Source organism: Lissotriton vulgaris, chromosome 6, assembly GCF_964263255.1.
Source record: "Lissotriton vulgaris chromosome 6, aLisVul1.2, whole genome shotgun sequence".
In the NCBI taxonomy this organism is placed as follows: domain Eukaryota; kingdom Metazoa; phylum Chordata; class Amphibia; order Caudata; family Salamandridae; genus Lissotriton; species Lissotriton vulgaris.
The window spans coordinates 1,327,295,555-1,327,312,650 of NC_141694.1; the positions used below are offsets into that span (position 1 = coordinate 1,327,295,555).

At 41.9% G+C, this 17,096-nt stretch overlaps 1 protein-coding gene across 1 annotated transcript in view; it reads left to right on the forward strand.

The window, feature by feature from the left end:
• The window catches only part of UST (uronyl 2-sulfotransferase), a 911,106-nt gene that overhangs the window by 522,076 nt on the left and 371,934 nt on the right, over window positions 1-17,096 (forward strand). Inside the window, exon 4 of the mRNA XM_086927463.1 lies at window positions 14,493-14,572. Coding sequence (XP_086783589.1) covers window positions 14,493-14,572 — 80 coding nt within the window. The remainder of the gene's footprint in view (window positions 1-14,492; window positions 14,573-17,096) is intronic.

A 17,096-nucleotide genomic window follows, 5' to 3' on the forward strand; every position in this document is an offset into this window, starting at 1 on the left:
TAATGCATCTGAGATTCCAATGCTTATAGAACGCCACATCCAGTTAGCTAAATTTACATGAGAAAGAAATCATGGTGATAGCAGTTTTAGGTAAAGGTGTTTAAATTCTTCTACTGTACTCATGTTTAAACAAGCTCATATAATCAATTCCTACATTTGGCAAAACAAGACTCAGTGCATAGCTAACAGTATCCTTTGAAAAACCCGTCCAACAGGTTGCTGGCTGTTGCTCACATCACATCATACCATAAAGCAGCACAGCTAGGATATCTAGTGGAATAGAGTAAGAAAGATCCGACAAAATAGTGGCGCTTTATAGACGCCTGATAGCGGGAATCACATCCCTGTTGTTGCAGAAGTACCAAAGGAGTCGGGGTCAGTACTTATCAAACATTACTAGGATAACCCTTGCAGTATGGGATGAGGTCACCTGTAGGCTGGGCTGTACAACCTCCCATCTCTGTTCACTTCTATTTCACTTTACATGAACTTCACACCAGCACTGCAACTCTCAAAATTTAGAACAAGGGGAGAACACAAGTGCATCCTGTTAAGGTCCCTCTTTGAAAATCAACAAATGTTCTCCTTCAAGGATACTAAGGGCCGTATGTATGAATCAATCTTCCAGTTACAAAGAGGCCAAATCACAGAATCAGCCTCGAGTGGAACTTTGATTTTGGAAATGTACAAAGTCCAAATTGTGATTGAGTAACTTGTTACGAATCACAAATCGGGTATTGCGATTCGGTATTTGGAAGGGGCATGTTTAGGGTGCCCGTTCCAAATACAAAATTGCATTAGGATGTACGTTAGTTTTGTGACCAAAATGCAGTCGCAAAACATTTGTACTTTACCACCAACTTAAAGTAGGTGGTAATGCGTCCCCAAATTGACAGTGGTCTCTATGTAATGTAACCCTTTCCCCTTTGTGAATGTTGGGAAAACATTTTTGCCGACAGTGGTCCCACTGCCTTCTCTTAAAAAAATTTAACAAAACATTTTATTTTTCGTTGTTCAAATGCATCCAGTTTTCCTTTAAGGAAAACGGGTTGCATTTCAACAAAAAAAGAAACCTTTATTAAAATGCAATGACAGAGATGGTAGTCTGCTGACCTCAGCAGGCCACCATCCCTGTGATGGCTGCAATCTCTGATGGGTTGCAAACTGCAACCTACCTCATTATCATTCACGAGGTGGGTCGATTTTCAACCCACTAACAATCACAAGTATGAAACAAAACGTTTCATACATAAGGAATAGCGATTTCCAAATAGCGAGTCGGATGGAATCGCTGTTTGGAAATCGCTATTCCTAGTTTATGTACATTTGGCCCTTAATGACGTTGGCATCCCAGAAACTGAAAAATAAGTATACTCAGGTGTTAGGCCCTTCATCCAACCATGTGAGACAGCACCTCAAGACCTCCCACATGCCTTGAAAAATGGGTAAAAGACGGCTCCCATGACAGAGCCCTGATCTCCACTCTTCACTGATTCCTCATAGACTCTCCCCAGAGTGACAAAACACCAGACCAGCAGTGTTTGGGAGAAGGAACTACACCATGAGCTGACACAGGGGGAATGGGAGAAGATTTACCATAGAGCACGCAGATCTACCTCCGACGCATGCCAATTCGAGCAATCTGGCAGCTGCTGAAGGGACTGTGGCGCAACAGGCACTGTGGTGCCTTGCATTGCACTGTCCCAAGTTAAGTACTGGAAACACATCCTTACTGAGATAAAAAAGGGTCTTTGTAATCAAGTTCCTGCAAGACCCTGCAGTTCTGCTAGGTCGACCATATCCATTACAGAAAGTCACGACAACGGTATGAAGGAAGCAAATAGCGATTGACATCACTGCGTCAATCCAAAGTGTGCTGGATCTACGGGGAAAGGTTAATTTGCCCACATTTCTTGACTGGAAACTCCATATCTGGGAGACATTAGCTATGGAAAAGATAGCGATGATGATTCAAAATAAATATATATTGTTATGTGGCAACTTGGGACTCTTATCTGACTCTTATCCCATGATTTCAGAAAAATCACATGTATATAGGATTTAAAATCTTCCAACTCATCCCAGAGGACATGTTTCGGCTTCTCTCCACACAGATCATGCAAATGCTCAATTGACTCTGGCAACTCCTCAGGGCTCTCCCAAAGGATCCTGGTCAATAGAATACGGACACTTACCACAGAACAATTTTCCGGATGGTGGGTGGGGTTGGGAAGTTTATTGGGGTGTTAATTACGTTATTGACCTTGGATACAGTTTACTTCTCATTTGCACCTGGGTGCCCATTTTGATGTACGCGACGGTAAGAGTGCAAACCACAGAGTAAAAATACAGTTAAACCTAAAGAAACTCATCCTGGAGGAAGAGCTTATTGTTTCAACTCTGGCACCTTATATACCACGCTGTGCAATTCTATCCTTAAGGAGCCAAATTTGAATAAATTCAAGAAAGTCCTGAAGTCTTGGGCTTCTATTTATTAACCAGTTTTGCCAGTAGCTGCAATTGGTCCATCATTAATTCGTAGCTACTGTACGGCTGTTACACTTTAGAAATACACAAATGGTCCCAAAATAGGGCCTGCTTTAGAGTTGGGCGGTAATGGAAAATCCAGAGATTTCTAGGGAAATACTAAATCCAGAAGGCACTAAACATCTACCATAGATATCTAGATGAAGTGCTATATGGTCTGTGGCCTGTTCTTGGAGCCCTCAGGTTGCATGTGATGCACTACAATTATGTTGAATGGATTGTCGAAATATGCATGCACATCATAATTAGCTGAAGGTTGTTAGGGAACAGCAGGTAGTGATATTTCGGAGGAGCACTTTTCTTTGCCATTGGTCAACTGATGGGAGTTTTCCATAACAAGTTATTTGTTCCAATTGTTTTGGCATTTCAGTGGCTTAAAAGTGAAAAAGTAGGTTGTTTAGCGAGACAAAATTCTTTCATACATTTAACTCAACTGTTGGTTTAATTACAAAGTGTGTGGCTATTCCTTAAAACCATTAGTTGATATTTACTATTCAAACTAACAACAATCTTTTAGAATGGCACTGCAGTCTTTGTGTCGGCCCACTGATTTATTCGATGGACAAATATTGAGGAAGAAAGCTTTTTCATTTGGAAAATTGAACCCCATAAGAGATGATGCGGTTAGAATATGGGCTGCTGTGCACTCGGGCGATTGCATTATTTCTAAACCTTTTGCTTTTATTTACCATCAGTAGATTTACAATAGTATTCTCTGGGATATTGCACAGATGAGGAACTAAGATCTTCAGTACAAGGCTTTTCTAAATACCCTTTTCTTCTTTGTTCAAAGTGGCTGGGTATTTTAAATTTAGAGACAGATTTTTGTGATTTAAGCTTTGCTAAAGGAATGGTCTAAAGAAGGATATGAGAAGCTACCTCAAGGTTATCACTGTTTTCAGATTATTGGTCAATTAGCAAGTTTTGATAGTAGATATTCTGGATCCGGCTAATATGAAGCAGAATGAAATATTGAAATGCCCAGTAAAAATTCACACATTGCTAGGCTACCCCCATGATAAACACATCTATTGCTTTTATAAAGACAACAAGCAAGGCATTACTTCATAAGGAAAGTGCTGAAATAATAAAGTACTTTAACAACCTCATACATAAAAACAGATGGAGTTATGTCTGCTGCGATCAACCAAAATTGCCTGATATTTGCATAGTCACACAGATTTGGGCTGTATTGACAGTACATTCCTGCATAGCTCTGGGATGCATGTTGTCTCTAAAAAACTGCAAATATGTAAACAAGAAAATAGTGTGTGTTGTAAAGGGTGTCAAGGTGCCAAGTTTTTGATTCCTACATGGTTAATAAAGGTGTTCGCTTGTACAATCTGTTGCTTCCTGAATTATCGGTTTGTTTTTGTTATGGGTGAAATCCAGAGCTAAATTTGTGTAGGTGATTGCAGGTAGTGGGAACCAGCATTCATTTTGGGAACCCAGACTTTGACCCACAGCAACAGAGAGAGAAGAGAGAAAATAAGAGAAACAAGGAGAAAACAAAAGATAGGGAAACAGTGATAATGGGAGTAAGCAGGATCAATAAATAACCTGCAGGAGCAAAATAAAGAAACCGGAAGTTTTGGGTGGTGTACCAAATCGCCACGAGGTTACATTTAAGACTATGGTATTCAGCGGCCATGGTATTCAGCATCCTCTACACTCAGCATCCCCAGCGACGGGCTCTTACGAAAGACTCTGGGCCTATGCGCATATTATTTTTTTACAACTTAAAAACTGGTGAGGTCACAAAGGTCATGGTACATTCAAGTCATCAAAATTTCATGTCATTGGTAAATGCCTGCAAGGGTGAATGGTGAAGGAGACACATATTGGAGGGAAGAAGGCTTGAGCACTGAGGAATGCTGATAGTGCACTGTGATGTTTGCTTTCATGCAAGGACAGCATATGGCAGGATGAAGATTCGGACCTTTCGCTGAACAGAACAAGCATCTGCAATGCAATAGGTCTCGCATTTATGAGATTTTGACCTATTGGTATTGTAAATGACAATGCCTTTTATTTATGTACTCTTTTTTTAAATAGATAAGTAAAAGGCATTGCCACTTACAGTGCCAATAGCTTAAACTCTTAAAATGTGAGACCTATTGCATTTCAAAAGCGTGCTATAAAAATTAAAAAAACATTAGAAGAGAGTGAGCGCTGCCTGTAACAGCAGGCAGGACAAAGCTATTTAAGAAAATAGTGCTTGGAGGCTGTAATTAAAGCCAACCAAGTAACAACACAAGTAACAGAGGGGTGTCGCCATGCGAGATTATAAAATGAGACAAGGCGGTACTAAGGAGGGACTACTAAGCCTTTTGACCAATGGACAGCCACAGTTTACAGTGGACAATGACACAAGCCAATGAAAAATGTGGGCGGGAGTAGGTGGAGCTTCAAGTCCCTACCTCAATACAGCATGCCTCGCTGAACAGAACATGCACTGCCCAGGCTCGACCTAAAGCATTGAGAGGGGTGGTCACGTAAATGAATAAAAATAAAAGAAGCAGTGTTCCTGATTTCGGGATTCGCAGACGGATTACTCCTTCACAACGTGACTGATATCTCGTCAACTTTTAAGTCATTATATTTTAACCCCTCCTGTGCTCATGACATGAGGCACGGTTGCGCTGTGCTGATGACGAGCTGAGCTCGTCATGACACGTGCGATGTTCACACACGGGGCTAATTGCCCCGCTGTGCTGTATGTTCTGAAAAACAGGCGTGGTCATGACGAGCTCAGCTCGTCATGAGCACAGCGCCACGGTGCAGTGTGACAAGCTGAGCTCCTCACAGGCACCGTGGCGCTGCGCGTGCCCCCCTCCCTCCAGTGCCACAGGAGAATTAGACCCGCGGCGAAGGGGTTAATATGGTGGATGGGCTATGGGTCACATTGTGCCGGGGTAATCTGTCCACCAAACTCGCAAGTCAGGCCCATACTTTTGAAAGATGAACGTTAATAGTACTTTGATTAACAATGTTCATTTGAAACCAATTTCTGCATTAAAATAATCCTAAAACAAACCAACTAAAAGAACAATATTAAACAGCAAAGAAGAGGAGTTTTTATGATATTGGACTAGCACTACATTATCAATCAATGTGAGTATTAAACTGAATAGATAAGGAGTCTGTGGCATCGGCTCCATTCTTTTAAGGTATGCATGCTGTTTACTTTGCTGAGTTTGGAGTACTAGTCAATTTTCCTGCATACTATAACCCATCAGGTAGTGAATACAATTTAGATGATTAATTTAGACCATCCAATCAATTAATGTGTGTTTGTTTTTTATTATTAATGGTTGCAGTTTAGGTTGTCGGTTAATTTGTCCTGAATTTGCTAAGTATTCCTCACTAATTATCGAAAACAAAATTGATTCTTGTTATTGTTTTGCTTTACCCCATGTCCCCCTAGTGTGGATGGAACTAACTTGCAAGAACATTTATTTGAAGTAATGACTCTTTTGCGATGGAGCTCATTTTGTTGTTTAATAGTATAGCATACTGGTCTTTAGTTCAATGCACCATTTCCTACTTCTCTGCCTTGCTGCTCAGCCAGTGTGGATGTACTGTGGAATTTTTGTATGTGTGGTGAGGTAATAGAATGTTAGAATGCCTGTGTGTGGAGTGTCAGTTGGGAGTATGGGCTGAGCAGCAAGGAGGCTGCTCCTGGTGGGGCTCCATACTGAAGACCTATTCTATATCTGGTTCTGTGCTGCTCCTTTCTTGACACCTAGGCTTAATGTTTTGCCTAAACCCGTAAAATTATCTTCAAAATCTACTCCACCTTGAATTTTTACAGAACAGTTTTGGTTTTTTTAAATAGTTTTTATTACAATTTATCACAATAACACCACATGGTCTGGTTCTCGCTATATAAAACTTTAAAAATAAATAAATAAACTCATTCCTCCCCACAACCAGATCCTTTTGTCTCGTATGACTCATGTGGCTGTATCCCATGTGTGTATTTCTTATGTTTACTGTTTACTTATGTGGCTCTGATGTCTTCGCCTCCGAATGTTTCCCTTCCAACTACTCTTTCTTTATCAGCGAAAGAGCTCGCAATCTCCTAGGACAGGTCGCAGTGCTGGGTTCTCTAACTAGAAAATGAAGGCAAGATCCCCAAATTCTTTGAAATTGCTTCTCCTTCTCCAGCATTTTACACGCTAACTCTCCTCACCTAACAAAGTCCACACTTTTACTAGCCTCAAGTTGTACTTGGGGATCTCCACCTTCCCCGAAAGCGTAAGTGTAACATGTATTGTGCCTAATAGCTGAAAGTAGATCCTCTTCCTTTTGCGGCCATGCAGGGGGTACATAGCTTCTGAAAGGGTTCCCAATCAAACTAAAGATGGACGTGCTGCAAGTTCTGCCTTTGAGATACCCGGAATTCCATGCAATACTTCATTGCAGCGTACTCACAGTTTCAGGCAAAACCAGAGTATGTGTATGGTGCCCTTGTCCCTGCAGGTCCTCCAACATGTGGAGAGTATTTTATACAACATCTCTTTCCAGTGGCGTAGCTAGCGCTTTGGACACTCAGGGTGATCCCTTAGTCTGCTGCCGGTAAGAGCGGGGGGCTTGGGGTTGCTGGCAAAAGACAACACCGAGCGGGGGGTGTGCAGCTGCCATAAGAGCGGGGAGGGAGGGGCGTTTAGCGATGCGTACAATAATAAAGAAAAAACACAACTCACCCCCAAAAAAGTGATGCCTGGGCGGGCTGCACCCCACCCCTCCCCCCAGCTACGCCACTGTCTCTTTCTTCTGAGCATGCTTAGTGAAGGTATTGAGGCTATCTTTCGCTCTGGATTGAGCCATGCTCTCCCTGGTGACCAGTGCTGTCAGCTACATGAAATAAGCTGTCCATCATGGAGAAAATAAGATGTCCCTCATTGATAGCTGAATGTCAGCTGACAAGAGAAGTAAATGCTTTGCGCACGCATGAGCACTTACAAAGCACTGATGCTTTTATCTGGGAGTAAGAATGTTGACATTGTGATCTGTAAAGCCATTTGCTACTTTTAATATAATTTTAATATATTCTCATTTGCATCTAAACTATGAGGACTGATGTTTTTTTCCGTTGTTGTCATGTTATGTATATTTAATTCCGACCTCGAGAGGGTCAGTTGGTATTTCAGAGATCTTGGCAATACTGTTAGTCTTTAGACAGAGTTGTAATCTTTTTTATGCAATATTTGCATGCCTTTGGATTTCCCATGGGACTATCCAGGCATGGTCAGATGGGTTGTATCAGGCTATGTTATGTGCCAAACGCCTGCTATATGTAGATACAGTGTAAATCCCTCAAGTATCTTTCCATTAAAAATTAATTAGAAGCACACTACTACGCAATTGTCTTGGTATAAGGGGGGGGGGGCGTTTTTCCTCAGCTGTAGCTAAAATCCTGTCACAGAAAATGTACAGCCCAACTGAATTGCAGGGACATCTTAAGAGTTTTGGAGTTGGGGGTCCAACGGGTTTTGAGGGGGCTCTGTTCTGAACACCTATGAATTTATGAGCGAATTTCAGCTTTTTCATGCCTTCTTCTGCCAGGTCTCTGACAGTGCACTGGCACACTCGTCTAAATTCTAAATGTGTTTACACCTAGTATTCAGGTATAGTCACATGTATTTAATACTATAGCACATCAGCAGCGCACTAATATTTCTAGAAATAATCTGTGAAACACTCCAATTTTCCCACCATCTAATTTATCATATGTGAAGTCCTGTTTAGATCTAAAAGAAACTTGTTTTATGGATGTTGCATGAAACATAAACACAACAGGCCCGATTCACAAAGGTAAACTGAGATGAAAGTCTAACTGTACAAATTTCGGTATTCAAAAAGGCCATTTAGGAGTAGTTAAATTAGACTTTTGTCTCAGTTTAATTTGCGTTTTGGTCTTAAGTCTAACTGAGACAAAACTTCAGTTAAACTGAGACAAAAGGCTAACTTTACTACTCGTAAACCTTTGTGAATCCAGAAAGTCGTAAAGTTAGACTTTCGTCTCAGTTTACCATTGTGCATTGGGCCCAACATTTCTCTGCAAAAAGTCTGTAATAGACTCTCACACATCACCCACATTAAAAATAAATTAAAGGAAACAGTATTTAAAACAATCTGTTTAAGAATTACTTAAGGTCATCAAGGCTAGACTCTCAGCAGAACACAGCTGTCTCTATAAGGTGTCTCCCTGAAAGGCTAGAGCCCTGGATCAGAGCCCACTTTGCCCATGCCTTAAAACGTCTGTGCTGAATTGGCATTTGGAGTATAGAACAAGAGCAACCTTTTCTCCATTTAATCTGTGCTATGTCCACACAGCATTCCAGTTGTGCATCTGGCAGGAATGACATTGCTTAGTTGGACATCTGTTCAACATGGTCCGTGTTTGGGTGGCCCCTCTCTGTTCACTGTCATTGGAGATGAGATGGGCCCTTATGATTTCAAAGTGCCCAATGGATCTTTATGAGATTACCACTGTGCTCCCAAAGTAGGGCACAATAGGCAAGTAAAAAGCTGGTCTTACCATAGATAGATTTGTGTTACCTGCAACCTCTGCACTTCCAACTCGCCATTCCTAGGAGGAAAGTGCGTACTACATTTGCTTGAGGCCTGCCCACATGCTCATACAAATCCACCAACTGTGTGAAGGAAAGTGGCATGCTCTACATTCTAAAAATTATTTAAATGGTAGAGTCTATTATTGGACTATTCACAGTTCTGTCTCATTGTAGGCATCAACCCTTCAATTTTTAGATTTGTGTTTTGATAATACAACTGTCCAATAGATCTATTCTAACAAAATACAAATAGTGTGCTTGTAATCACTTGCTTTCTTCACTGAGCCCATTTCAACCATTGGCTTGAGATGCTATCATTTCCTTTTTGGTTAAGCCCAGTAAAGCGTTCACCTCTCACCTTATGCTATTAACTGTTTGGCTGTATCCTTCTGCTTCTACTTAAGAGCTTGCATTGAACTGCACGGGGGACTAATTTACAACTATAGCTCTATCTGTCCATCCACTGCCTTTAATAAGTGTTTGCAATATTCACCTTTTTTGTGGTATTCCCCCAGATTTTTGCCTGGCCTGTTTTTGTTTGCCTTAGAACTTTGGGCACTTTACCCCTGTTACCAGAGGTAAAGTGCTCTGCTCCCCTTAAAACTGGATGAAATTGGCATTCCCCTGATCGCCATATTTATCTTACGTATAAGTCAATAGTATATGGTACCAAAGTGTACCCGGGACCTGTAGGTTAAATGTCACAAGTGGACTGCAGCACCTATTGTTCCATCCACTACAGTGACAATGTACACATGACTGCAGGGCTGTTTCCAACAGCCTGGCTGTACGGGTTTTAACTGCAATTTTGACCTGCTTAAATAACCTCTTTTGACAGGCCTAAACCTTCCTTCTGCATATTTTTAAGTCATCACTAAATAAGGCTTAATACCCATGAAGCAAGAATCATAGTATTCAAAGAAGGACATGTAAATGTTAAAATGTTAAAAATGTTCATACAATGACTTGCCCGTCAAATCTATTTTCACTGTAGCAAGGCTGACTGTTCCATAGGAAAACACTGGGGTGCAATATTAAATACCAATAGAAGGATCTTGGGAATAGGACTAGCTAGAAAAATAATTAAGCAACTATTTTTAATAGTTGTTAACAATCTAATTCACTGGTGGGCTAGGATGTTTCTAATATCACAGAAAAGTTAATTTTAGAAATTTACCTTTGCCCTGCCAGAAGTCCATGGAAGTTAAATCTCCATTTTGCAATCCAACTTCTGCCAGCCAGTAATTAGCTATTGAATAGGTGTGAATGGAGTGTAAACTTGCTCCGGGGAGCAAACAGTAGGCTGACGTGAATGGGCAGAGATGACCCATCTGAACCTGACAAAGTATGCAGGGGGCCGGGGAGGATGTTTGTTGACATTAAAGTGCCCAGCTCTTCCTGAATGTCACATCCTTCTTGATAGGTTTGCTGGAGTTTTGTATATTGCACTTGGGGCACACTTCAATGAGGCCTCCTCTGTCACAGGCAAATGTTAGCTGACACTTGTCCAGTGCCCTTCTTTCATTCCATCAGCCAGTTATGCTCCAATCTCAGTCACCACTTTTTGCCATTTTAGTGAGGCCCTTAACAAAAGTTACCAGCTCCATCGGAATTTCAAGTCAATGGGAACATTAAGGGCCCTGATTATTTCACACTGAGACTTCAGCTGCAGAATCTCTGGGTGAAATGAGGAATTTTTTATTTACATTTCTGATTTCCAAGGTAATTTCTTATTTGTTTAGTGGCTCTCTTGTCTCCATCCTCTGAGTTATCACTACACCTGGTATTGGTAACTCTGAGGGATGAAGTTAGTGGGTACAGATCCGAGGCACTCAGATGGGAGGCTGTATGTGCAGTTAGGTCACAGCATTTACATTAATTTCAATTTACCAGCATTTATAATACATAAAGATCTTTTAAAGCGAAGATTGCTCCTTGTTTGTTGCAAAGTGAAGAAATTGAAAACATTGCCACATTGTACGCTGATTGGTGTGTGGTCTAAACTCTGGAACTAGATAATAGGCTGTGAAGTAATGTTAACTTTATTAGCTGGAAGTTTCGCAGCACTAGGGTGATGTGGTTTCATTCAGGGTAACTCGAATTTTCTGTAATCTCTATGCTGGAATGGTTTACTGGTCATGCACTAGGTTTCGATTCACTACTTGATAGAGGTGTGCTATCAGTGCAAAGATTTTGCTTGGATTTTGGAGCAAATTAATTCACTTAAGGGTGTGATTATCTTGCAAAAACAGTATCAGAACTTCAAAATCGCCCTGGAAAGCTTTTGGCCACAACCACCTCTTTTCTTCATCAAACTAGGCACCGTCCTGTGAGTCTGATGGAGATTCTATGAGACGTTCATACAAGTTGGAAATTTGCTCCAAACTTAGATGCAATCTTGCAGGAAGCCATTTCTGACTTTTTTGTAGTTAATTTTTAAATATGTGCACCCAAGAGTCCTTCTGGGTAACTATGAAAACGGTAGATTTCTGGGAGCACTTTCCGAATTTCCAAATAAAGAAGTGTCACCAGTTGTTCAATTTTGCATAGGAAAATGTAAATATAAAAGTGTATTTTCACGTTTTACTTTTTTGGTACCTTCACAAGCATTATACTTGTATCCACATAAAACAACCTTCTTTTATATTCTCATTAAAGCAGGAGGTGTTCTCTCCCCATTCTCACCTTGGAAACAAACTAACTCCCTTTCTTGACAGACATACATTTCTTAATGTTTCAATGTCCTCCTCCCATATGTGGCAGACATACTAAACAATGTCTACCTTATTCTGGAGCACAGTAACTCTAATCTTTAAGTCGGTCTCACAGTTTTAATTTAATATATTGCAAGTATATTAATGTGGCACTGGGAGGATGCATATATAAAGGTGACACTTCATATATGACATCAAATACCAATTCTCTACTGGATTCCTCACCATCAATGGACAGGTTTATAATGTATTAAAGGGCCTTCGGACCCTCGCTGGCAAATGGAGGGCATACATAAAGGCCGCACAGACCTGCTGAACTAACTGCTCAATACTAGCCAAGCACCCCTGCCAGGACCAAAGATATCTAACACAAATTGCAGGTCACATGATCACTCTGACACAGTAAACCCTGCAGGTCTCAAATAGTTACATACTCTGAGCACTGAAATTGCATAATGACTAAAAAGATAACGATAATGCAGTTGATCTCGGCAAATCTCATTATTTGACTTCTCAAAATGGCAAACATATACAGGAGGGCTGTTACACCAACTTTTCTGGCAGTTTTCTGAACCTCTACACTATTTATTTGTACTTATCACCTCCATGGATCCATAAGATCACATAGTGAATGACGTCTTGCCACAGCCAGCCTAGGAAATCAGATTAAAAACAAAGGAGAAAAACTATCAACACAATAAAGGGTCATGCCGAGCTAATTGGTGCTGCCAATATGGTACAGTTTCAGAAAATGAGTATCTATCTCAAAGGCTTACTTGTCCATCACTAAGCGATGCATCCTATCACATGATTGCAGCACCTTGGTGATCATCATGAACAACATAGGAATACTTGCCACATAGCCTCAAAGCAAAAATAACACCTGTCCAAGCACACACCCACATGGTGTAGTGTGCTACCTGTGTGGACAACCACATCAGAATCCAAAATAGGGGTAGTAAGCACTATTCAAATGCTATATTAAGATACAATGTAATGCAATGGGTGGCCCACCAGGAAGGGCATGTTAAATCTCACAAATGTATACAAACCTATAGGTGTGTGGGTGTTAGCATACGTTCACAGACAGGATCTCCTTGAGGCACCATCAACCTGCATCAAACTAAATTAGCACATTTGCCATACTGGCATCATTTCTATATTTACAAATCCCATTTGCAAGGATGAAATTGCACCCATCCTGACACCATGAATTACGATTGGGATACAGCTTTCACACATATATTTGTGCATGTGCATTAAAATTAGGTCTGATTATGACTTTAGAGGTGCTGTGCCGGCTCTTCGCCAGAAGAGCACTGCCAAAGCTGCGCAAGGACCCCCCACTTGATTACGAGATCAACTTCTGCAGGCGGATGATCCTTTTGCCTTTCCCATGGCGGTGCCGGAAATAGGGGAATACAAAGGAAATTGCAAAAATGTTCCACCAGGGCATTGCCTGTGAAGTCCATGCCATGCTGAAACTGGGGGTGCAAGCAGATGGGGGGCACATGTTGTGCCCCCTCAATGCATCCCCATGGTGGGGGGCATGGCGGCCCTGTAGGGCCTCTTATGTACCCCCACCACCAGCCTTTTCGTTGGCATGCTCACTGCCATGAAAAGGCTGACAGTGGGAGGAACTCGTAATATGCTCGGCGGGACTGCGCCAGTGCCCTTCTGCCATGCCAACACCAGAGAATGGCGGTTCCCTGGTTCAGCCAGCAGTCCACCGACTGAATGAGCAGAGAGTCATAATCTAGCGGAGGAAACACCTCCACCACCAGTCTGGCAGTCCATAGACTGCCAGGCTCGTAATCAGCCCTTAGTCTTTCAAATAGCTTTGTCAGTTTAGGCCACAATGTTCTGTTTCAAGTTGTTCTATTGTAAAGTTAATTCTGATGACCACCTGTTATTTATTTTGTTTGTGATAATCAATATTACCTGACTCAGTCTTTGCATCTCTCTCCATAAGCTTCCACTTACCTACTTGATCAACCTTCTCTATAAAGCCAAGTGGACCTTAGGACAGATTTATCAAGAATTTGCACTATTGCATAGTCAATCAAAGTGCCAGAAACCACTGCAAAGTCTTGATTAAGCATTTGCTTTCCAGCTCCTTTTTTTAACTTGGAAAATAGCTCAAAAAGTAACACGAATACCACTTTGCACCACTTGGACGTCCTTATACAGAAAAGAGAATTACCCCTCAAAACCAAGGGGATAGGGTCTGTTTTAGGAAAGAGACAGGAAAATTCCTTAGGGCCAAAAACAACATCTGATTAAATCAAAATGCTCTGCCAGCTGTGCTAAAAAATTGGAAAGATAACATATACAAAAATATGACCACTGTATTATTTACCTAAAAATATCTTTAACAATACATAGATAACATGCTTAATTTGAGCTTAATTTCGTTTTCAGTGCTCGGTACCACCACCTAAATGTCAACGCCGGTGCTTACGGCAGTCTGTCACAAGGTGGGGTGTATCTAATTTGGAGATGAGCACAACATCAGTTATTTATTTATTCCCACTTAAATATGCATTGAGATGATAGTCATAGGTAAAGCCAAACAAAAAGTTAAATCAATGCTTAGACGTTGGTGATGGTCTGAATTCACTTAATGAAATGTTCTGTATTTTTTCCCTAGATGGAGTTGATTAGAAATGTTAGTACTGCTGAGCAGCCATATTTATTTACTCGTCATGTTCATTTCCTCAACTTCTCTAGGTGAGTTGAACATTATTTAAAATTTGTAGTTTCTATTGTGAAATGATGGAACGCTGCGAGGTATTTTGTATTATAAAGATGTTCAGTTCTTAATATTCTTAATATTCTTAATTATCTCATTTAATCTGTTATGGAATATCAAGTTACAAAATGTAACAAAATTTACAGTTAAAATTTGACCCACTTTGGCCAAGATCTATAAAGATATTCATAAGAAATACTGTGATTATTGGACGTTAGTTGAAAATGTATTTCTTATAATCCAATTTCCAGTATGCAATGCATTCATTCTATTTATTAGCTCATTGGAAATGCATACATTATTATTTTTTGCATTTCTAATTAAAAAAAGATAAATGAGTCACGCCATTTAATTATTTTATGGTTCTCTTACATTTATAAATGGTAGATTTCTGTCATAAATAACTCTTCATTTGATTGAGTGGAGAGTCACACAGGCAGCTTGTCCATTTGTCCAGTCACTATCCAAAGTGCCAAAACAATTGTTCATCCTTCTGTAATTGAACCAAAACCCAATTACTACATAAGTAATAATATAATTCATATTAATGTTTGTAAATGCCCAGACACCGCAGTAGCTTCAGACTGAAGGGCGGGGGGCCTATGACGCCGCCTAATGATAAGAGAACTTGCCGCTGTTCATGGCTGCCATTGGGGTGGGTTTCTGAGGTGTGAGGCCTACCCGGGCACCAGAGAGACATGGAACTGGAGAGCGACTGGAGGTGGAAGATTAGAGGTGACATGGCTGGTCTGGGGGGTAGGCCTGAATTCTGACCATCAGCTGTAGCTAGTTTGAGTGAGGGGCAGATGCTCCATGCTGCGCCTCTCCTGGCCTTCCGCCTGCTGACCTCGCCCCTGCAAAGAACCATCAATAATGTGGAGGGGAGTATACCCCTGTAATCAGCGGTGAAATCGAGCCATGGGGCCTCCATTCTCTGTCTCCCTGGTGCAGGCAGACAGTTTGGATGACTTGGATTGTGATTGCCTCTCAAGGGAGCTTCACTGCTTACACACTGCCATGGCATGCAACAAACCTGCGGCTCGGCGGCTCAACAAAAGATCATCAAATATGCTATGCAGGTCGAGACGCTGTAGTAGTCTGGCGCAGCGGGCTAGGAAATGCTTGTCCAGAGGGCCTCCGGACAGCTTATTTTCTCCAAGCATACAGGACCTCAAAGTGACAATGGAGGGGGAAGTGGGAGAGCTGAAAATTGACCTGCCCTTTATTAGACAGGACATATGAAACATATTTGACAGAGTCATGGTGGTGTAGGGTAAAGTCTCTTAGACTGAGGACCCTGTCAGGTCACAGGACTCCAGGCATCCCGGAGGGAGAGGGGGGCAGCCAATCCAACCACCATCATTTCAGACTGGCTGATGAGCTGGGTGCCGACCTCCAGGGGTCTCATCTTACTTCCTGATGGAGAGGGAACACACGGCTCTCCTGTCGGAGCCTCCGGTTGGCCGCTGTGCCTGTGTTCCTAATTACGCAGACCACAACGTGGTTCTGCAAGTGTCGTGCTCTCTTGGTGCCTCGACATATCAGTACTCCTGGTAATGATTCTTCCAGACTACACTTTGAAGATCCAGCAGCAGCGGAGATCCTTTCAAGAGGTGAAACAGAAGCTGCGAGCCTTGAACATTTGCTACGTGCTCCTTTTCACTGTCCGACTGAAGGTTATTTTTCAAGACAAAACTATGCTTTTTGACACACCAGAAGTGGCATGGTAGTGGGTGGAAGGAAGAAGGACCTAACCTGCGAAAATGATGTACTCCTCTTGTGGGGGAGCATCTTTGTTAGTGGGGACAGAAGACCTCCCAGAGAAAGCACTATTGCCCCACAGTGAAGAAGTCGACACCGGGGCCGCAGAGCATGTTCGATTGGACTAGATGGCCCACAGGTGAGGCGGTCGGCCTCAGAGACTGACATGGACCCTGTTGCACCTGACCCCCTACAAGTCTCCAGGGGCCCTTAGCTTAACCGCCCGCTAAACACTGAGGGGTATACTCATTCTTCTTGTGATACTGAGTGGTGGTACTAGGGGCTGGTTGGTTATACATGTTCCAGATTTTGCTTTCATTGTTACTTTTGTTTGTATTTGTGTAGGTGGATGGGGAGGTGGGGATGGGGTTCAGTAGGGTGGGGTGTTACACGATAGGGGAGTCACACACCTCAGATAAGCCCAGTTGACTGCTGTTCCTAGTTGCACCACTACAGGTACTTCTTATTGGCAAACTATGGGGGGTGTTGGATTGGGGTTGTTCTTTATAGTTTATTTTTGCTTTCTACCTTTAATCCCCGTTAAGCCTGTTGGCACGTAATACACATGCAGTTGACCTCAAGGTAACTGCACCAAAGCGACCACCCCCGGCTTGATTACTGATTTGTGCACACATGATCACACAGGGAGGCTCACCAGTCTCTTGTGGAACATCAATGGTCTCCTCAATAAGATAAAGAGAGGGGCAGTCCTGAAGGCAGCGCATATATACAATCCTGACA